Raw genomic sequence first — 23,111 nt, 5'->3', positions numbered from 1 at the left:
GCAAATGGACTTCTATTCGGAGGGAGCACGGGGAAGAGGGCTGTACATGTGGTTGCTATTTGTGAGGAATGGTGCATGTGGTGGAGGGAGAAAAGAGGAGAGAGGGAGTCAGAGGTCTTCAGTGGAGATGCAGTCACTACGGCCTATGTATACGTATGAGTGTGTTAACGTGTGTATTTGGACAGGTTTCTGTGAGCAGGGTCAGGGAAAGGGAGACGGGGCAAAGGGTGAAGGTCATAATGCTTTAGGCGAAGGAGATCAGATCTGTGGTGTGAGGTGGTGGAAATGTGAAAGGTCAAAATGTGTTTGGGTCTTGCAGGAGTTAGCACGCTGAAGAGCAGGGACAAAAAGTGTGTGTGTGTGAGAGAAAGTAACTAGGAAAGAAAAAGCCTCGTTAGCTGTGGCGTCAACAGTAGGTGAGGGAGGGTCACTGTGGAAGGCAACAGTAAGGTTAGACCAAGTGGGACTGAGTCAAATTATATGCTAGTTTAAATTCTGTTATCACCATATCAGCACTGTGTGAGAGCGCTGATGCAAATAAACTACATGACTCCTGTCTGAAAAGAAATGGTAGTGCCACAACACAGCTACTACAAAATCCCATGTGTAATTCCTGTAGAACATTTCATGACTGACTCTTAAAGTATATTTGTGCAACAACATCACAGTTTTATCTATTTAAGGCAAGTCACAAGCATATTGTTATTATTGTTATTATTATTATTATTACTATTATTATTATTATTATAACGTACTGAGGAGACTTACATAGGTAGGGTCTTAGTGACTTACACATGAAGGGCTTGACACTGCTGTGGATGTGCTTATGCTGCTTGAGGCCCGAAGACGTTGCAAACGTCTTGCCGCAGTCAGAGCAGGCGTGGGCCCGCGCCCCGACGTGCTGTGAGCGGATGTGCCTCTGCAGGTTACTGGGGTCTGTGAACACCTGCTGGGGGAAGCAACCAAAAACACACGGGGGAGTTACTATCTTCTTCTACAAGCAGCCGCATTGACACAGAAACACAAAAATGCTCACTAATTTGAAATCCCCTCCAAAAGTCATCACTTTACCTTTGAGCAGTTTTCACATTCGTAGTGCTTGCCACTGTCGTGCGACATCTGATGTCGGATCAGGTTTGATTTCCAGTTGAAGGCCTTGGGGCACTGGTCACACTTATATTCTCTCTCTTCAGAGTGGGACAGAGTGTGGGCCTCCAGACTGCAGAAAACATTGAACATAAAACAACAAGGATTTAAACATTCATTCTGTATCATATGGCTGTCTGACAGCTCTACCTCTGCATGTGTATTTATAGAGTTGGAAATCTGGTAAATAAATCACGTGTTTGTATCAGCTGTTCACTTGCCTCTGGACATCGGGGAACACCTGGTCACACTCCTTGCACTCATGTAGACCATGGGACATGTGGAGGGGTCGCAAGTCTTGAGGTTCCTGGGCCTTCAGGTCATTGTCCCCTCCTAGACATGCCAGAATAGATCAAGGAAAGCAATCATTGTTAATTACTGTTTAAACCATTAAATAAAAACGGTGTTATGGTCTTTGGGTTTATCTACCATTTGCATATCAAATGTATTTCAAAATTGATCCAGCCTACCTGGACTGCAAGTGGACATGTAAATCATAGGTGGGTGTAACAGCAGTTTGGAGAGTTGTGCACGCTTGAGGTATGTTTGCGGCCTTTAAGAGCCACCTATTCCATTTCATAGATCATATGGGGAAAATATAATGATTTGCATTGCCGCAGGCCCTGGTCCATTTCTAAGTCTGTGGTCTAGTCTTGTGCAAGTTACACTGAATCTCTCATTACTACCATAACAACATACTGTATAAAAGTCTGAAGTCTTGGACAAATAATGTAGGATGAATGTATTCTTCACTGCATTAACTGTTGTGTAGCAGCAATCATTCTGGCTCAGTGGTCTCAGATGAAAAGAATGTTCTACCACAATTGTTTTTCACAATTTAGAATTTTGTACTTTTTCTCTTAGCTTGCATAAAATAAAACTTAATTTATGCCAGTTTGTAGACTCTTTTTTTTCTACTTTGCATTATTGTATGATCTCATTTTCATCGGCTCCGGTGGGAAACAAAGCCCTTGCAGCATTGGTGTCATGTTCTCACAGTCCATCTACACATCCTTCCAGTCACTCTTCAGTACCCACTGTTTACCATGGCATGAAAATAGCGCGCCTACTTATAAATAAAAGTCAAACCTGGGTTAAGGAAGGAGGAGGGGGGCATCCCACACGGCTGCTTCTGATGGTCCAGCAACTCGTTGCGGGACTCAAAGAGCTGGTCACAGTCCTCACAGCGGTACTGCCTCTCCTCTGCATGGCGAGATGGAGAAACATTAGCATATTATGCATTTAAGTGAGGCATATGTGTTGTTCGGGTCTTGCCATTGGACAGAAATGTGTGTTTGCGGTGCAGACCATGAATATCAGGAGCCATGGTGTCACATGAATACTCTTCAGCCTTCATGAAAAGTAGCAGCTCCTCCCCGGGGAAAATCTCTCTGGTGACTTTGTAGAAGATCTGCAACACACACAGGGGGATTATGATTTCAATTATGCTTTTATGTCACAGTTTAATTACAAAGGTCAAACAAAACTGTACGGATCAACATATTTTCCTTGGGTGATTCTGTTACAGGGTTTTTGTTTTGACTGCAATTGTTTTTTCATATGTCCATAACTGCACTGCAAACTGCACTGCCAATTTTTTAAACCAGCAGAGGTCACTTGGAGTAACACATATGGGTAAATCGGCTACACAGCGTGTACATGCTTGTCATAGTTGTACCACCACCATCACCACCACATACACGGAGGAGACCTGCACATGAAAACACACACACACACACTAACTCTAACTAACCACTCACTAACTAGTAATTAGTCAGCATGTAAGTCATCCATCTTCATGAAAACAAAATTAAAGTACAAACAACCACACTGTAGATTAAACATACTGTCTCATAAATACTGTGTACACACACACACACACACACACACACACACACACACACACACACACACACACACACACACACACACTTTATTCTCCAGTAATGACTGCAGCAGGCAAGAAGCGGCCAATAAATGTGTGGACAGCAAGCTTACTAATGTATTGTGACAAACTGTAAAAAAAAAAAAAAAAAACAAGGACAAGAAAAAGAAAAAAAAGCAAGCTGTTAAAAAAAGCATTCTGTTAATTGAGTATTTTAGTGATGGATGAAACTTCCAAACAGGAAGATAAATTAAAAACTAACACCACTTCTAGCTGCTCATTTAATAATAAGTCCAGATCGACTTATTTTTTTAAAGCTTCAGCATTTCTATATAACAATAGCTATGGTACATATTACAGCATATCCGTTTCTTAAAAAATACACACAGATTATGAAAGCATTTTGGTGCTAAAGCGGGTCAGTCATTTTACCGAATCAGCTGAGAGACCCTGGGACTGTGGAGCCTCCCATGGACACACAATAGCCTTTCTCTGTGAAACAATCAGGCATGGCTTTATTTTTGGCATGCATTGGAAGTTTAACATATTACCTTCCTCTGTCGCATCAATGTGATAATGATGATGGCGGAATTTATTAGAAATGAAAAGGGGGGGGGGGGGGGGCTTCTGGGAAGGCACGGTTCACAGGTACTCCGCTCATGGACGGAATTCCTGGCAAGCACTACTTGGAGGCTAAAGCCACATTGGCTCCACAGAGAGTCATGATAAACATCTTGGTCGCAATTAAGATCATGGTGTATTCTGTCGACTACGCTATCATTGTTTGTGTCATTGTTCTAACTTGTGACAAATGATATAATACTAAATATGACACTGTATATTTTATAGGGCTCCACTGTGACTCACTGAAGCACAGAAAGAGACTAAGAGCAAAGGGAGCAAAAAAGGCAGGCAGAGCCCTTGCATGTCAATAACTGAGAAGTGAGTGGTACACAGCAACAATTTCTAAGGAAAAATAAAGGTAACTGAACTGTGAGGGTTCCAATAGGAGCTTTATTCCCTGACATACCCGACTCTAACCTCTGTCTGCGCCATAAACATGGATGGAACTCAGTAGTGCATACATGTACACATACACATACACAAACAGACAGCTCTTTTCCTGTGTCTGTCACCTCTGTAAGGCCACACAAATATTGTGATTAAGAAACAATCAAACAGCAGTTCAAACAGACATGTGAGTCTGCAGGGTTCCGCTCTGAGAGACTGATACCCAGACTGAAGAGGGAGGCTCTTTGGAAAGCTACCAGACTGAGGCCTCGGAACATAAAAATTAATGGACACTGTCAAAACCACTTTGTCCATAAATACAAGAGTGCAAGTTCACGGTAAAGTGCATCTATAAGTCTTTAATTTTAGTATGTAAGTAAATCACAGGAGATTATTAAGAAACACAGACCAAAGACCCAGGTGAGTCCGTCAAACCAGCAGCGAACATCCACTTTGCTGAAGTGCCCAGGAGTCTGGCCCTGAGCCTGACCTCTGACCTCCCTCTTTTAGGGATCAATAAACATTGCGCTCGCTGCACAAGAAGATATGTTTTGGGTAGCTTAAGAGCGCACACGAGCAGGCACAGGAGGGTGATGAGGAATATGAGGGGAATTCCTCCAACAGCTACACCCCTTCCCCCAGGGGCCGCCACGGATAAACAGTGAAAACTCATACAAACAAAAAGGCAGCCACTCACTCCAGAACAGAGGACATGCAGTGTTTGATTCTAGGGGTCATCCTTAGAATGTCATGGACACACGCACACACTGACTGTCGGCAGTCTAACAGTGGCTTAAAATAACAGGTTATTCTGTAGATAAGACAGCAAGGGTGTGTGAGTTCACACTACCAGCCGCTTCAAATTCAAATCATCTTACTGCAAACAAAAACAACACAGAAGAAATTATTACAGCTTATCTGTACATTTTAACATGAATATACAGGTCAGCACAGGCTGCAGCTGTAAGCAAGAAAACTAAAAACCTCACTGACTGATTGTTATTGTCTAATAAACGCTGGTTATTTTCTATATTTATTATTCCTCCCTAATGTGTGTTCATTTATTGAGTCACTACTTATCTCTCTCTCTCTCTCTCTCTCTCTCTCTCTCTATCTGTCAAAGGTTACAACTACAAGAGGATCAGAAGCTATAATCGGACTACTTTGTTACCTTGACACCATTAGTCTTCAGCAGAGTAAACACAGTCACATTTTTCCCGGTCACACCCATGTTGGCCGACTCCTCGCTCACACAGTGCTTATTCGACAGGTATGTCATTCACTGACGTTGTCTTGCCACAATGTACTCCTAGTCTCAGAGTGCAAAAACATAAAATCTTAAGCTACTTTAACACCCATAAACTTTGGAAAAGACCCACAACCAAGGTTAACATTGCAATGATCAAAAATGGTCAAACATCACCACAATACTCCCAATATTCTTTATTTCTAGCCAAAGAAATCTCAAAATATCATCAAATTTAAGAAGAATGCCCACTGCATGGTTTTGTGCTTGCTCAGCAGCAGCACGATTGCAACTGCACATGTCCACATGTGTTACGACCTCCCTGTAGCTATCAGGGTCATGCAACATGTACAGTGAGTTTGGCAGTCACCATCACTTGGCTGCAAAACAAAACCATTTGTGACTTAGATAGCAACACAGAGCATGAGCACGCATGTGCGGCTGGTTCCAGCAAACTGAATGAACGTGTAAGGAAGCCAGCATGGCTGTATTGTGTTAGATTGGGAAGTGAATTTAGGAAGAAGAAGAAACACCCTGGTGTCTCATGTGTCAGGTGGAAAGTCTCAGTAAGTAGCATCCTGTGCAAATGCTCAGCGTTGGATTTATTAGTGTGCAATCTTGAAATGTTTTATGTAAGTCTGATCTCTTTTTATAATCAACTCCTGTGCATTTTTCACAACTGAACACGCTTCAAGACGTTATCTCAGTGAGTTACAATCACTTCATGATTTCACCTCCAGTGTATTTACATAGTGAATAGCTGATATGCCCCACAGCCACTTCATCCCACTCAATACTGAGTGAGAATCAATAGAGCGAGTGAGATTAACACTCATATCCCTCTGCACTGTCTTATGAAAGGCTCTTCAGGGCCTCGTTGGATGATGTTAATTACACTTTTAATCCATTTTCCTTTCAATTGAATCAGTAGAGTGAGGAGCGCAGGGGAGGGTTTTCAAGCAGTAATTGCCCTAATTATCTTAACGACAAAACATGCTGATCATGGGAGGATCTACGAGCGTAGTGCTCAGGCGTTGCTCGGTGCACTGGCACGCAAATGAGGATATCAGGACAGCCTGAGCATTGTGGTCACAAGCTAAACACAAACTCTTATTAATTATTTTAATCATTACATTTTTAATTGAAAATGAAACAAAAAAGAAACATGTATAGTTTTTGAATCATTTCAGAGAGCTGTTTCTGTTTGTAAAGGACTGAATTCTAGCCTCGAAGTTATAGCAGGTTGAATTAATTACAGATTTCAGCGTGACTCACAAACTGCGACACCTGCCATCTCCTTCCTCTCCACTCTTTCCTGTTGTTTTCCCACTCTGCTGTGTCAAATATATTATTAAAGCAATAAGGTCAGAACAGAAAGGTCATAAGAATAAAGGCTGTCTTTGTTGAATTTAGTTAAAATACTGAATATATGTATGTTTATATTCATTATGTATAACTTTGGTATCATGGAATTTAAACAACTGGACATCGATAGTGACACAATGTTTTAGAACCATTTAGGTCACTCTCCAAACCTGTTTTTAAAGAAATTGTTGAATTTTCCCCCCCCTTTGGAACGAGAGAATCTTTGTCATTAAATGTCAGATATGTGACAAATTACAACTTCCCCATCTCCTTTAATGTCCTCAACCATCATGCAGTATATTATTATTATTATTATTATTATTTATTATTATTATTATTACTGTAGAGAATTTATTCTATATTTTAATATTACAAATAAGGTCTGACATTCATTTTATTAATATTTGCAGAATTAATTAAGTTGTCTGCAGATGCTTTCCCAGCTTAGATCTTTCATGATGCCAATATAGTAGAGCTGACTAGAGAGAGAAGGAGAGAGGAATAGGAGAACTCGACCCTGAACAATTCCTCCAGTAAGACAAAACAGGGTCCCCCCCCCCCCTCTCTCTCCTCACTCTGTCATTCCTCTTTCTTTCTTTCTTTCTTTCTTTCTTTCTTTCTCTCTCTCTCTCTCTCTCTCTCTCTCTCTCTCCCTCACCCTCCTGAGATTAGTCATAAAGTTTTATGATCAACAGAACTGGGTCAGAAATAGGAGGACGGAGGCCAGTTTTACTCTCACACTGGCAGGGCTAAATTAGTGCTTGAAAAGAACCAGGACCAAATAACGACCAGCACACCTGGAAATTGCTGTCGTCGTATGACATCGTCTTAAAATAAATCACATAACAAGTCATCTCTGCTGATGGCACGGCGTGAGAAGATTCGTTTCAATTTGGTTCTGAGGGAAGATTTAGCAGGGCAAGTAATATGTCAGCCCTGGGTAGCTCGGTCAGGCCCTTCTGTGGGAATCTGGTGATGGTACTTGTTGTGCCGCGGGTGTGTAATATGTGGTTGCAGGCTGGGTTTAGACTCAGCACTTCTCTGTGGCAGTAAAAACCTGTTGGAATCAGGTACTGTGTGTTTTAACATTTCCAACTCAGAATGAGGAGCATGGGGAGTCATCTGAACCGCAATGAACAATTCGCAGTCCCGCAGAGTGCGCGCGCGCACACACACACACTAAAGCTCACACATGCATACATGTAGAAACACAGGCAGTTACAGGTGTGCACACTCCAGAGACACAATGAAACTCTTCACACACTAACTACAAGTCAATGCACATAAATGTCTGCGCACACATGGAGAAAAGCCCTCATAAGCGCACACACACACACACACACACACACACACAAACACACACTATCAAAAACGGACAGCAGCTTTACAAGACCACCCCCTTCAGTCTATTCACGTTAAACGTACAGACAGGCATTGTGAGACGCTACAGTGTGTTTTCAAAAACACCAATGTCGGCCGGAAGGCTTAAAGACGGCACATTGTGCCGTGTTGTGACAGTGTGTAATACTTAACAATCACCTCATCACATCCATGGCCGTGACCTGTCGGAGCCTTACACAGCCACCCGAGCAGAACCACAGTGTTGACAGCGAGTCACACCTCAAGGAGAAGGCAGCTCAGGAAAGCTCTCTCTGCTTGTTTGTCTCTCTGTCTCTTTTAAAAGAGAGTGGGTAAGTGCTTTTGGAAAGCTTCTCTTCTTCTTCCCCGTTCTGTTCATGAAAAGAGCGTGGGCTCTCTGCTCTCTCAACCTTCTCCATCTATACTGAATGGTGAGATGGTATAGACGTGTGAAGGAAGAGCAGGAGGAGCTCTGAGTTTCTCACTTCTAAGATTTACAAATCATTTCAGGGCCAATCAATCCCAAATGCAGCTTTTATCTGTACCAAAATGTTCTTATCTAATTACAGCTTACATGGCTACTACCATATTTGGTTTGTGTTAATAAATGCTCTACTGACGTGTGCTTTTTGCTGAAATTTCAACGGGTGACACTCAACCACTAATCTAGATGGACCACCGGTGAGAAGTGACGACAAACACGCCGGTGAGATTATGTTTTTCATTCGGGTCAAGCTATGGAATGCTCCATACACATGTCAAATAAAGTTTAGCCACTTGTCTTCCTGCCTTGCTGCATGTGTGTGTGTAGGAGGGGTGGCTGGCCGTGGGATTAGTGAAGTGAACAGGCCCCCATGTGTATAGCACGCACCTCTCTCTACAGCCAGGTGAGCAGCAACAGGACTTTGACATTCCTGGCATATCTAAGAGTTTATATCACAAGCGTGACTGGGAAGTGTGTGGAACTATCATCTCAGCGAGCCGCCTCTGATCCAGCCCTGTGGTCCTCGCACGGCAGAAGCCAGAACACAATTACAGAAAGAAAACACACACAGATAGCGAGGAGTCTCTGCGGTGCGGCGTGGGGGGGGAGCTGTGTGTGTCTGTGTGTGTGTGTGTGTGTGTGTGTGTGTGTGTGTGTGTGTATGAGTGCGAACTGAAGGCAGGGTGGGCCAGCCGCTCATGGGACTATCTGACTTGGATCACAATAACACCTTTTAACACAACATCACGCAGACAGGACAGCCATTGGAAAATACAGGGAAGCCTTCTGGCTTGGGAGCTATGTTTAAAAAAAAGAAGCAGTTTCAAAGATCTGAATGACTCTGTTGCACTTGATTCATCCAGCCAGACAGCAAGATTCAGAGGACACATCACCATTTGGGAGTTCAAAATCAAGTCATCCACGTTTTCTTTTCTTTCTCTCTCTCTCTCTATTTCTTTCCCCCTATTTTCTTCAGCTCATATTGGTCTTGTATTTTGCTGAGGTTGTTCTGCCAGGCAGGCTGTGAGTGTCTCCACGTACCTGATCATCTATCTGGCACGCTGTCAGATTATGCTGCGTGGCCGCAGGGGCAAACTGGATGTGCTTCAGCCAGCTCCCGATATCTGGCTTGCTGGCATCCACGCAGAATTTTACATGGCCTGACCCGTCCAAGATCTGGAAGAGAGAGAGAGAGAGAGAGAGAGAGAGAGAGAGAGAGAGAGAGAGAGAGAGAGAGAGACACACAGAGAGATCAGACTTTGATCAGTATCAGTCCAGGTTACTGTGTCCAAACACTGACTAACCACATACCTCCCACATGTTAGGAACTGGTCTGTGGCGTAATGCACACACACACACACACACACACACACACACACACACACACACAGGTGTGCACGCACATTCACGCACACACAATTTGTGTAGAGTACAAGCAAAGTATGCAAAGTATGTTAATCCTCTAAAAATCCCTTTGTAATATAAAACTGCTTGTATGCATTTTATTTTATTGTAATTATTATTTCAAGAGTCATTTATAAGGAAATGCCTGTAACTGTATAACCACATATTATCAACAATAAATTGAATAAAAAAAAAAAATAGAATGTATTACACATATGTGGCAATTTTGTGTTAGGCTTGAAGGAGCGCTCCAGGAATTATGTCATTTCTCTTGCAGTAATAAAAAGTAGAAAAAAATTTGTTTTTCAGCAACATTAAATCAATACCAATATAAGACTGTAACCGCCCAAATATAAGTAATAAAATAATAAGATTAGAGAAAATAAAATAATACTGCAAAAAAAAAAAGATGTAATGTAACGAAATCTGGCTGATCAGTCTGGCTTTATTTTGTCAATACAAACGAATTTTAATTATGCTGCTAAATTATTCTGTATTTAAACTGACCTCAGCTGACGTTTGAATTCGTTTCTGGAAATGTTTTATCGAATAAATGTACTTACTACATTGGTTTTAACAGTTTGTTTTTATAAATAGGAATGTTAAAAATATATAATAATAATAATAATAATAATAATAATAATAATAATAATAATAATAGAAAATTATTATATTACTCTCTTATACAATATCAACATAATAAAATAACAATAAATACAATGAAGCTTTTTATTATGCAAATCAAAAGATCACTGGGCTTCGTCGACAAAACAGCATTTCTCTCAACGAATTGGAAAAGGTATAACGTTGTTTTAATGTGTTAATATTTATTATACTGTAGCTGTAAACTTTACTGGGAAACAAATCAATTGAAGGAAACCGCGAGTGATAAGAATTATGAAGACGTGGCCGATTGTTGCGATGCAAAACGGAATCTCTCTCTGGGTCACAAATCTGTCTCTCTGCCTTTGTATAACCGGTCACTGAATAAATATTTAGCTTGCATAAATCCCTTTGTCTGGACTAACACTGAATCTCCCCATTCATCCTGCAAAAATAGCCGTCTCCATGATTCGACCGTCAAACTTCACAGTCATCACGTTTTCAACGAAATGAACAATGAGCCCATCTTTTATTTCTTGCTCTCGGTGGCAAATGGCTTGATGAAACAAATGTTTTTATCCATAAAGTCTGTTTTCTCTTACCGTTGAAACTCTTCTGCGCCGGCACCGTTTGATAGTTAAAACCTCTTGGGATAAGAACTGCGTTAGGCTACTAACTGGGGAAAAGTGATGAAAAGTCCGGTTTAAAAAAAACTGTGAACAACCAAAACTCGACTGTCAAATAAACAATAAATCTACAAATTATCTTTGCTGCGGCGCGTTGTCCAGAGTTTTGGCATTGTAAAAAGCCCCACTGTTGGTTCTGTTGTTATTTTTCGGAGTCGTTGTCTCTTCAGGTCTCCAAGCCGCAGGACGAGTCGACTCCTCGCCGGTGCGACTCACGCCGCGCGGTCGGTAAAAGTAAATCCTCTCTCACTATATTGTCTTACAGACGCCGTAGACTTGGTACATCTCCTCTCACTGTCTAACAGACATCGCGGGTAGGAACTAAATCACCTCCGGTACATCAACTTGCGCTAACTAACTTTTCACTGTGTGCGCTTCGCTTGGCTCGTCCGCTCCTCTCTTGTCACCCCTCCTGTCCTGACGCACCCAGGTGTCCTCTAGTAGCCATTCAACTTTTCATTTTTCTCTTCCTCTCCCCCCTCCTCGGTCGCTCGGGATGTGCCGTCTATATGATAGCAGAGAGATTCAGAGGGAGGGGGGCTGGTTTCAAGCGTCGCCCCCTTACTTTGCGCGTCCCGGACGGTTTGTGTGATGTTTCTCTTTTACGCATTGTCCCATTCAGAATGATCCAGTCCTAAAGCCCAGACAGACGCGACTCAAAAACACGGGACCGTGTTCGCCCCTGTCCCCGGTCGGAAGCGACTCCTCTCCGCAGTAAATTTTAAAGTGACAGGGGCCTGGGGTTGGAGAGGGTGAGCAGGGTCAGGGAGAGGTCGGGATGGGGCTTTAAAAAGGAATGAACTCCACACAGGCAGCACACTTTAATGAACCAGCATAGGCATCAAAGCGCGTATCATTATCCACGTGTTCCTAAACTTTTTCACAACACGCCGCGCCAGTTCATGGACCATTTTATGACCATTTTATTTTAAGATCCCAACTCTTTTTTTTTTTACCTCGATGTTATAATTTGAGCTGCATTTGTTAGGATGCGACTCCAAAAAGAAAAGTGGGAACTATAATAAAAACAGACACCTTATTATCTAATTGTGCTTGAGTTGGGGAAGTAATGTAACAGCTATAAGTGTTCCTCCTGGGGACCTCCAGGAAACTCCGCAAGGTCCACTGGAAGTCCCTGTGCCACAATTTGGGAAACATTGACCTAATCACCTGCTTTTTGTAGGTTGTTACGTTAGGTTTACTTGCGCGCTCTCCCCCCAAAATCACCCCCTTCACCGCTGCAGCACACAAAAAAATAAGCAAAATATTAATGATCATGAAACGATTTTTTTTATCAAAGAAAAAAAAGATGATTAGAAAATAAACAACAGCTGAAGCTGACAGTGTCCCACACAATCTTCAAATTAAAAACACATTTTTATTCTTGTGCGTTTACTTTCCACGCAGCACTGGCCTCCGTGCACCTGCTTTACAACATGCTCAATATAGGAAAGGAAATGTTGCATTGCTTGTAGTTCTTCACTGTTTAAGCTAGAAGTTAAAGTTTAAAGCTTAATGTGATGCTGTGGACACACGGACAAGGGTACAGAATAATAAAGAAACGTCCTAGTTGTCAGTGAGCGGAGTTTATTAGGCAGCTCATAAAGCTGGAGAGGACAAGGCTCTGGCTGATGAGAGCAGATGATGATGGATAACGCCTCGCACTGTGACATTGACCTTCTATCCAAGATAATGCCTATTGTTTTACGAAATCGCGGAGCAAATGTACAGGAAGGACAGGAAAAATCATGTGTAAATAAGGCAGGACCCCGCCACCGATTCCCATCGTCTTGCGCTCCTTGAGAACCGAGGAGAGACCCCGGTCCGCCCGGTCATTGATTTCCTGCCTCTCCTCGACTTGTCCATTGTTGGAACCCTTTTTAATTTAGCCATAAATTGGGAAAGCTCAAGTCGAATGAGCTGTTCTATTTTCTTCCTGTCAGGATGAGGGATTTGTTTTATGATGCATTGTGTATTAAATACAAGTAATCTGGGAAAGTGATTGCTTCACGGCCTCTCCGGGTCTGATCGAGGATCCTGATAGAGAGAGGGGTCTGAGCTCTTTTCTGAAAAGGAGGAAATGTCTGAAAAAAAAAGGAGGATAAACATGCGGGGTTTGTGGTATCACCGGGGGTAAATTGGGTTAACAGTAACAGGACCCCTTAAGCCTGGCAACATGAAGACACGTTGCACTGCTTTCCCCCGTCAGGAGATGGCGTTCTCAACTGAACCGAACTTTTTAAAACATTCCTGACTGGACAGTTGTACATTTCAGAGGACAATATAATTGTTAAACATTCTTATGGCATTTTATTTGTCACTGTTGTGAAGTGAGGTTTTTTTTCTGAACTTAATCTTACATTTTTTTCATCATCACATTTTACTTAAAATAATCACAATCGCAACAAAAGAAAATATAAATGATTACATAACTGGCCATTTGTGATACTGGTCGGACACCAGCAGTTGTACTATTTTATCTCGAGATAAGCAGTTTGGTAAGCGTTTACGGGTCTAACATTTTTGACACAGAGGGTGAGTAAATTGACTCCCACAACCAAAAAAAGAAAAGATAGGCCTATATTTAAAAAAAATCAATGCAATATTACTTTGTGGATCACGTGTTGGCTTTTATTTCAGAGCTGTGAGTTACACTTCACGAAAGCACTGCAGCTTATAGCGCAGTTTGTAACAGCCTGCTAATCAGTCAGCTTGTTTTGACTTGTTATAAGATGGGGGGGGGTCATTTCTTTCTCCTTCGTGTGAATTGCCGCACAAAACATCTAGACTATATTAAGGCGTCAAATTGCAAAAGGGGGTGAAAGACTCAGCTGTATAGGGTTGAATATATACTCACCTGAACAAGTGGCTATAAAGCTCTTAATCTACATTGTAAAGACCGATTGGAGGTGAGTTTAAACACTTGCTCGTTTGTTAATAAACCACGAGAGTGATTTGTAAGGCATGGTTCTAATTTATATTTATTTCACCAATCCGTCGCAAACACCATTCTGATGTGCTGAGATGAAATGGATCTGTTTTATCTGAATTATGCCATGCCTCTGTCGTAATGATTTTGACATAGCTACTAAATAGCGGTGTGGAAAAGCTGTTTATCAACAAATTACAAACCAAACACATGCAGGCTTCAGGGTGTGTTAGTTCCGACTATATCATGCCACACAGCATTTCATACTTATTTAAGGGACTCTTAAAAACATACAGCATCCGCGTAATGTTTAGTGCCGAGGCTTTAAAGTGCTGTGTGAAATTCTTGAAAGGAGGTTAAATTGCTTAAATGGGCCCATGATTATTTTGCTTGCGGCTTTCTTGTTTGTTTTAGGAGTTTAGTCACGCAAAAACCAATTCATAAATGAATGTAGAGAATTTTTATGATCAGACAGCTTTTTCCCTTGATCTGAGGTTTAGCTTCGTGTGTAACACTGTCCCTTTCTCTCTTTTTTAATCATTTGAGTAACTTTGCAGCAATATTTCTTCCTGATAAAAAGTGATTTGGATTATGCTGCTCAGTCTAGAGCCATGGGAAGTCAGATGGGACAGGCTGGAGAAGAGGGGGATTCCCGTGTGGGTTGCAAACTGACTCCAGCCAGCAAGAGCCTACCGCTGCAGCCGAGGGGCCACATGGAAACACTGTGTAGGCCTGTGTGGTGCATTCCAGCACATCCTCCAGAAGAGCGGAAAGAAAAAAAAAGAGAGGAGAGAAAGAAAATATCGCAGCCAAATCTACATGAAATAGTTCTACCATTCACGGCGAGACCTCCCATTGACACCGGCGTAAAAGCTGCATTAAGCCTCCATCATGACTGTATAGCCTACACACACGGCCCCCCTGCGCATTTTATTTTGCTCAAATGTGGTGCGATTCAGTCAAGTGGTAAAAACTCATTTAAAGCTCAGACGAACGGTCAGGCTACAGTTTGCACAGCACTCTGCAACTTTTTCTTTAATTAACACATCCATCAGCCAAGATTAGCGCACAATGCATTAACTGTGCAGCTTTAAATTCCTATATTAAAGGATAGACCTGGTGTCCATATAGCCCAATTACCATTAAAACAGAGCAGCGGAAATGAAAGGGGAAAATGTAAATAAAAAATTTCCTTGGGTCTGGAAGTAGGCCCGTTGTGAGCGGCGTGTTAATCTCCACCTCAGTAATTTGGTTCTGCGGGAGAAGACAGAAGCCCTGCTGCTGTGCCCTGCACTTCATAAATCACTGCTTTATGTGGACAAGGTCAGCGCAACCCCCCTACCTCCTCCTTCCACTGGCCCCTCCCGGCCCCTCCGCCATGTTTACCCGGCCGCCCGGGGGCTCTCAGGACCAGACCAGCTCACTTCTAATTACTTTGGATTATTTTCATTTGCCGGGGGTCAGCCAGGCATTCCGACAGAGAGAGAAAGAGAGAGGGATGATTTCTTGACAAATTCTGTGGCCTGTGAGGAACAGGGCCCAGCATGTTTGCTGAATTAGCACCCAGTCATTTTGTTTTGGCACTGTCTGTTCCTGTCTTTGACAGCTCCTTGTGTGACAGGTCACTGCATACATGTCTATATTACCAAATCCTTTTTTCATTTACAACCTAAAAACTAAGTTTTCTTTTAGACTAACAGGGTTCTTCCAGTGGGGAAAAATAACCACATTCATATAAGGTCAGACATGTTTGTTATATAGAGACAAGTGTCAACATTAGAGCAAGGCAGGACATCACAGGACGTGATGCTTGATCGAGAGGACTTATGAGAAGACATAAACGATCTCATCTCATTTACCAGGTGAGAGAAGAAGTGTGTGAGAGAGGCTTTTAAAAGGGATATTGTACTTTTCCATCATTAAAATGCATTTCTTAATCTAAGATTCAGAGAGAGAGAGAGAGAGAGAGAGAGAAACAAATTTAAATTATTCCCACTACATTGAAACAGAATCCCCACAAAATTCTGCATCTGTGAGGACAATAAATACACTAATATCTCCACCATGGATACTTAATAAGAATATATGTGATATTTAATGATTCCTCAGTGTGAAAGAGATGTATGTTGTATTTTGTGCTAAAATCAACACTGACAGCAGGAATGGCACAACCTGACCAGGCGCTGCAACTGGACATGCTTCCTGGATTGTAAGGGGCAGTGCAACCTACTGTTAAAAAGGATTTGAGCATCAGGAGGAGGAGAAGGAAGCGTGAATATTATGCAACACTCAAAAGTTAATTTAAAGATAATTGGATTTAACCTGTTGTTTAGAGGACCAGGAATGTGGCTGCAGCGAGTTGGGGGTCTTTGAGAGGGTTGTGTTGGGGTGGGGTGGGGGGCAGCGATCTACAGAAAGTAGTACAGGCTGTGATAATCACAGACACTTCCTACGCAGAGCCTCAGTATACAGGGCCACACTGTATGTGGGCTACGGGGTGCGATAAAGCTGCACAAGAGCCAAAGGTCACGTTTTTCAAGCATAAATTCAGCGGGCACACAGCTCCTATACGCATGGGACAGACTGGAAAGTTAAACAACCCACTCCACCCCAGCGGAGAAAGGGGGGAGGTAATTAGAGCATGTTGCCGGTCGCCGCAGGGTGAACAAATCGGCTCTAAAACGCTCATAGATATCATCTTTAAAAGAGCTTTTTTTATGTACAAGGGGTAAAAAGGTATGGAACTGAACACGGCACTTTTGAAGTGTCACACATTCATTACATTTATTGAGCTCTCTTTTCACATTTAACCTGCCTTTCATGTACCACGACCAATTGGAAGGCTAATATTTTAATGTTGGCGGATATCAGACCCACGTAATACTAATTTGTGTGACATGAGATAACACTGCCATGTCAGAAACATCGCACAGCCACCAAGGAAAAACAGAATCTTACAGAAAAGGCGGCTGATATATTAATGAAGGATGAAAACACATCAGAGTTGTATAGGAGCTATTGGTGGTAAATAATACATTGTTATAACTCCCTGTTATACTTACAATAAACCTAAGCTTCAACAAGATACAGCCAGTTAACATTTCTTAGACAGAGTAAAGAACTTGTTGAAAAAGACCATTTACCCCATGGCAAGGCAGGTGGAGAAACAGACACCCAGCAGTTGATGGCTCACAGATACACAGACCCTTCTGTGTATTTACTTTTATTGGGTGTTTTTTTTTGCAAAGCAAAGAAAAAGGCTCATGTTGTTCTACTGAGGAGAAAAAACATAGCGAGACATGACAAGTGGGACTAATGGGTATTTCTTATCCAAAATTTACAAGTGGTCAAAACTGCAATGTGCGAAAGTGAGAAAATGTTCTTGAGTAAGTGCAAAGCACAAGCAGATTGTGGAAGTACATTCAGTATGTCCGTCATGCACACACACGGAAACCCCCTCCACACACGCGCGCACACACACACACACACACACACACACACACACACACACACACACACACACACAAACAGGAATTTGCTACCAGGCACAGGTCAGCTCAGTGTATGTTGGCATGATTAAAGTCAGAATTAACTTGGAAAACAGCAAATCAGTCGCAGCAACCCTAAAATGAAGGGAAGCTGAGCAGCTCACACATAACACAGGGACACGGAGTGGCTCCCATTAAAGGCTTCACTGGCTTTCAGTAGCATCAAAGAGGCCCCTGAGTTAGGCTGGGATTATATTTAACCCGGGAGCTTGTTGCACTGCTGAGTACAGGGCACATTCTGCTGCTGCTGCCAGTACACCATGCTTCTGGCTTTCAGACCAACGCTCTCATTAAAATGTGGCTTGGGCACTATTTCCTACAGGAACACACATGGAGTAATGCACGGACACATACGGAAACACATAAACACTCAACAACCAAACAAAAACAACCAAAAAAACGACATATTACCATGGTTGGTGACTGTATGAGGAATTCATGATCATATGTATCAGATATTTTTTTTTCTGCTTACAACATAACTTCTACTACTCTATAGGATGTGTGTAATATTTGAAACTCTAAACAATATGTATGTATCCTTCTATAATTCATCATACTTTACTAGTTGTGCATGTTTAAACTTAGTGAAATGGTTTTAGTAACTACTAACAAAATATATCACAACATGGCAAATGTATACATCACGTTCACAGCAATAAACTGTGTTTTGCACTTACGCATTACATGAGACCAAAATCCTCTTATGTGTGAAACTATAACTTTGATACTTACTTTGGGTTTTTAATAAGAGTTTGTGCATAATAATTAATCTGGCAAACAGACATTTTAAGATGATTTCATCACAATATGCTTCTGCTGAAAGTCGATAAATGATAATATTAAATTATCCCCCATCCCTGGTGCATACAGGCTTGTGTATATGACAACAGACGCAAGCCCCCCCAACAAAAGTTCTGTGTCTGTGTGTGTATGTCTGCAGAAGGCCCGATCCTGAGACAATGCAATCTCACTTGGCACATTTCAGTAGTCAGACTTGATATGAACCATCAGACATGTGCGTCAATACTCCCAAGGTTTATTCAATTCCAAACCAATCATTCTGGTGTCATACACTTTTGGGTTAATATTCTAACTGTGAGGCCCAGGGCTAGGTGAAGATAAATCAGCTTTTATGATGGGTTGTTATGGTTTTTACGGCACTGGGGGTTGTGAGGGACTGATTTGGGGATCAATCACGTGCAGGTGTCTGCTGGGGGCTGGGGTGCTGTGAGGATCGATTGAGGATCTAGAGCTGCGGTGATGGAATAGAGGTCTGTGTGTGTGTGTGTGTGTGTATTGAGATTGGGTTCAGTTGTAGAAGTGTGCGTATTGGGTTTGTATGAGTTTGTGAGGGCGAGAGAGAGACAAAGTGATGAAGGTGCGTACGTGAGTGCTTCAGAGACAGAGAGGAGATATATCTGGGGCTGCAGCAGTGATGAAGGGCCACTGGACTATGACCAGACCATCTTGGCTCTTATCGTAGTCTCCCCTCCCCCCTTCTCCCTCTCTCTCAATCCACTTCTTTATCTAGATGGCACTTTGGAAAATCTCATTGTCACACAACATTTAACAAAGACAAAAGTCACAGGCGGGCAGCTGGAGATGACTGGCCTGACAGCACGTTGCTAGTGTGCAGAGTATCCCTCACACAACCTCTTTCACTCACGTCTTGCGTGTTTTCCACTGGGAGAGGCCAGCAATGCGGGTGCGAAACGCCGCCAAGGCACACAAACAAGTGTGTGCATCTATGCGTACAGATGGCACGAGCGCACATCAACACGCAGGCACATTAGTTACACTGAAGTTTGATAGTTTCTTTCTCTCTCTCTCTCCCTCCCTGGACACAGTGTTTATCCGCATTCAACATCTCCCCTGACCGTCAGACGGCTGCTTCCTCCGCGCTGTCAGCAGAGCCCGGCTAAAACAAAAGAGGCGGAGAGCGAGGCCTTACGGTTTCTGAATTAGAGGAAGTTGGTGCTGATTACGCTGCCCCTGAAGAAGCATTCCGATCCTGTTAACCCGCACGCCGGCTGCCAACTCAAAACCATGCAGCAAAGCACTTGGAGAGTAAACCTCACACAGCCCCACCCTGAGTGCCCTCTCTCTGCCCAGCACAAGCATCTGCCCTCTCTTCCTTTCCTCTATTTTATTTTCCTCTCGTCTCCTCTTAATCTCTCGTCTTTATGTATCCCCTTTGTTCTACTCTCCTGCCACTCTTGCTTCTTCACAGCCAGATTCTTTACCTTCTTCCTCCCGTTTTCTTCTCTCATCCACCTTCTGTTTTGTTTTTGTTCCTTCTTGAGCCTGTCCTCTCCTCTCCTCGATCATCCCCTCCGTACAGAGACACGACAGCAGGCTCTCGCTGGAGCAGAACATTCCACCTTCTTCACACCCTTACCTCTCTATCCCTGATGAATGCCTTCACTCCACTTGTTTATAAGATAGAGGGGGTTATTCATAATCAAGCCTAAGAGAGTATGTACACACTGTGGACATCCTGATAGAAGGCATCGTATTAAATTTCTGTTTGTTTGACAGGAGCGCTGTCTCTCTCCTTCTCCTTGACGGGAAGACCCCCATCCATCCAAGCAGGGGGCGCGACCCTAGCAGCACTCCCCTCTCTTTCTCTCTCTCTCAAGTGCTAACACATATTAAGTAAATGAAGAGTCCTCTTCAGGCCGGCAGGAGACAAACGAGCTTCTTAAACATCGGAGGAGTGGCGGTTTGATCTGGTGTCGGCTGGTGTTTACGACGTAACTGCGGCAGAGTTGTGTTTGCGATGTTACCCATCTAAGTGTGTTTATACTGTGGTGGAGATGGCCCCGGTCTCTTAGCCAGGTGCTGAAGCTCTACGTCTTCTGTTTGAGAGGGAGAATATGCTCATGGCTTGTGTGTGTGTGCGTGTGCAAGTTCAGTCCCTGCAAGCTCTTGTGTATGTGTGTGGCAGTGCTTCTAGGCCAAATACTGTCCAGACAGGCAGACAGTGTATGTGTCCACATTGAACAAGAACAGGTTTCAGGTTAGAGTGTCTGCTCTCATTCTCCTCCAAGCTTTTGCTCCTGTCTTTCCACCTCATTCTCTCTTTCTGTGTTTCTCTCAGTGATTATTGTCATTCTGGCTGCTGAAAAAAAACAACAACACTACTAGTGGGAGGTGTAAAAAAAAGGGAAAAAAAGGGGGGGGCGCACAACTGAGCTGCGGTCGGCTGACGGCAGTGGTGGTGGTGGGCTATAAGGACCCCAGGGTAGGTATAGGGTTTTGGTGAGGGCTTGGGGGTTGGTGGTGAGGTGTGCTCGGAGAGAGGGCCCTGGTGTAATCTCAGTGCTGAATAGACGGAGCTCTTAATAGAATCCCGTCGTCCGGCTGCCATCGAGAGAAACAAGAGCTGTAATGGATGGGCTCAGCTCTGGCTCCCACTTTCCCCCCCGTGACCCCTGCGTTGGTCAGAAGTAAGAGCAAAAAGAAGCATTGTAGCCTCGGGCCTGATTGAATGGGGAGGGAGGGAGGTGGCGGCGGCGGTGGTGGCAGTGGGGTGGTGGTGGTGGTGGGGTGGGGGCAGGCAGCCACACTGATAGACCAATTTCCCACTACTGCGAGCAGTAGGGCTTGATTGATGAGGGCTGGTGCTGGTGAGAGGAGGCCCATCACATGCGATCACATAAATACTTATTCAGCTCGAATTGGGCCTGACAAGCCTTACGACAGCTTTGTGCTGTCACAGATATCATTGGAAGGAAAACGCTCCATTAATCATGCGTAATTAACTTTTCCAAACAGAGGTTCTGCTTGGAACCAGTAGTAACCCACTCAGTGCCCGGATAAAAAAAATCCAACATCTTAACTGGGATTGCAGAGAGCCTTATTAAAAGCTGGAGCCAGTTTCCCCTGAGCCGCTCCGTTTGTACAGGAAACGGCTTCATTAGTATCGGTTTAGGGCTCTAATGGGCTCGATACAAAGCCTCCTCTCTCTAACCCAACTGTGTTCAGTGGCCTTACAGTGCAATATCCTGTGAGCGCGCACGGCCATAATGTTCTCTGTTTGAAGTTAGAGCAGAACCCATCTGAACGCCTGCCACTACTTAACTACCTTGACCCTCCCATAAAGCAGTGTGGAGGAGTGAGCTTTGGAGAGCCCAACAAGCTACACGGTTTCATTCTCTCTCTCTCTGTCATGGTAGCCTCCCCATGGGAGTAAAGTAGACCAGTGCCCTTTTGTTTTAAAGCAGCAGACCAAATGATCTGCCTCACATTAGGAAAAACACAAACACACACGTACTACTACATACTATCATATCTCATTTGATCAGCATTCCACCTTCAGCTCTCCAATGTTGCCCACCTACATAGCTGCTGGTAGACACAATGTAAGCAGTTGGCACGGGAGAAGGAAAAAAACAATCGGGGCAAAACAACTGTGCACCTATAAGTGGAACTGAATTTCAAAATAAAATATTATGAGTATGTTGAAAGATCACAAAAGTATTAGAAGAGTTGTTCTCAGAAAACAACATAACGGCTAGAAACAGGCTAGTGAGTTCTATCATTACTACATTTCACCAAGTACAGAACTCCTCGTAGCACATACAGTGCAATATTTCAGGCTGTTTGATTCAGGTGAAAGGAGAGCTCAGCTAAAAGTAAAAAAAAAAACTGTCTTTTCCTAAAAATCACACAGTCCCAGTGGTGCAGTACTCAAGATGCAGATATGCTCTACTTTCCCCCATAGCCGCCTGGTTCTTGTGGGCGTTGCATATTTCTCTGACTCACTTCACACTTAAATTCACACAGTACCTATTCATGACATGCTTCAGTTTAAACTGTTACATGAAATTATATTATATTTCTGAGGAGAACAGGCGCCACAGCAAAGTTTCCATTTTTGCCCGCACACACCCCCAGTCACCCGTCTTCTTCAGTTGGTCATCTATGGTCATTTCCTCTAAACACCATCCTCACTGCAGCAAGGACATGATTCATTTCCTGCCTGCTAATTAGCTCTGTCTGGCCCTCCGAGAAAAAGAAGAACACACAACATTTAAGAGTCATACTCTTAAAACAGAACCATCTACAAGCACAGACAACACACAAAAACACAAACAGCGTCTTACTTTTCTTATTACTACATAAAAGTAGATTTAAAAAGTGAGTTAACTGAGGTGGGAACAACTTAGTGAAAACAGTCTACGGCCACTGGCACAAGCAGGGCACAGCTGATTGAAATCTTTGTCGGGCACATGGTGAGGAAAGCAGCTGCCATTACTGGCTGCCCTGGTCACCCCGCTACAGGACAATTAAAGCTGAAGTCCTTAAGGTGCCACTTCAGAGTGTCTCAACTGAAGAGTGAAAGAACCAGCGACTGATTCATTTATCATTATGTACTTTGCACTGATGAGAGATCTGTTTTTTCATCTGACTCCCTCTCTTTGGGCTTATCAGATGCCA

The 23,111-nt window shown here is 43.1% G+C and overlaps 1 protein-coding gene across 13 annotated transcripts in view; it reads right to left on the bottom strand.

Annotated features, from left to right (window-relative positions):
- mecom (MDS1 and EVI1 complex locus) overlaps window positions 1-23,111 on the bottom strand; it is a 130,228-nt gene that overhangs the window by 16,792 nt on the left and 90,325 nt on the right. For 4 of the 13 annotated variants that reach the window (XM_038693544.1, XM_038693535.1, XM_038693542.1 and 1 more), the window contains exons 3-8: window positions 9,538-9,672; window positions 2,455-2,557; window positions 2,236-2,349; window positions 1,368-1,479; window positions 1,072-1,219; window positions 769-949 (exon numbers count right to left, since the gene is read on the bottom strand). In XM_038693544.1, the coding sequence (XP_038549472.1) occupies window positions 769-949; window positions 1,072-1,219; window positions 1,368-1,479; window positions 2,236-2,349; window positions 2,455-2,557; window positions 9,538-9,672 (793 nt within the window). Of the gene's footprint in view, window positions 1-768; window positions 950-1,071; window positions 1,220-1,367; window positions 1,480-2,235; window positions 2,350-2,454; window positions 2,558-9,537; window positions 9,673-11,105; window positions 11,988-23,111 lie in introns of those variants that run through there. The other 9 variants (XM_038693539.1, XM_038693545.1, XM_038693540.1 and 6 more) reach the window with 4 other exon arrangements.

Source organism: Micropterus salmoides, unplaced genomic scaffold (genome assembly GCF_014851395.1).
Source record: "Micropterus salmoides isolate LMB-PRFRI ecotype aquatic unplaced genomic scaffold, ASM1485139v1 Ms_hic_scaffold_3, whole genome shotgun sequence".
Classification (NCBI taxonomy): domain Eukaryota; kingdom Metazoa; phylum Chordata; class Actinopteri; order Centrarchiformes; family Centrarchidae; genus Micropterus; species Micropterus salmoides.
Note: the sequence above shows the minus strand (reverse complement) of the source record. Positions and strands in the feature narration are given on the sequence as shown.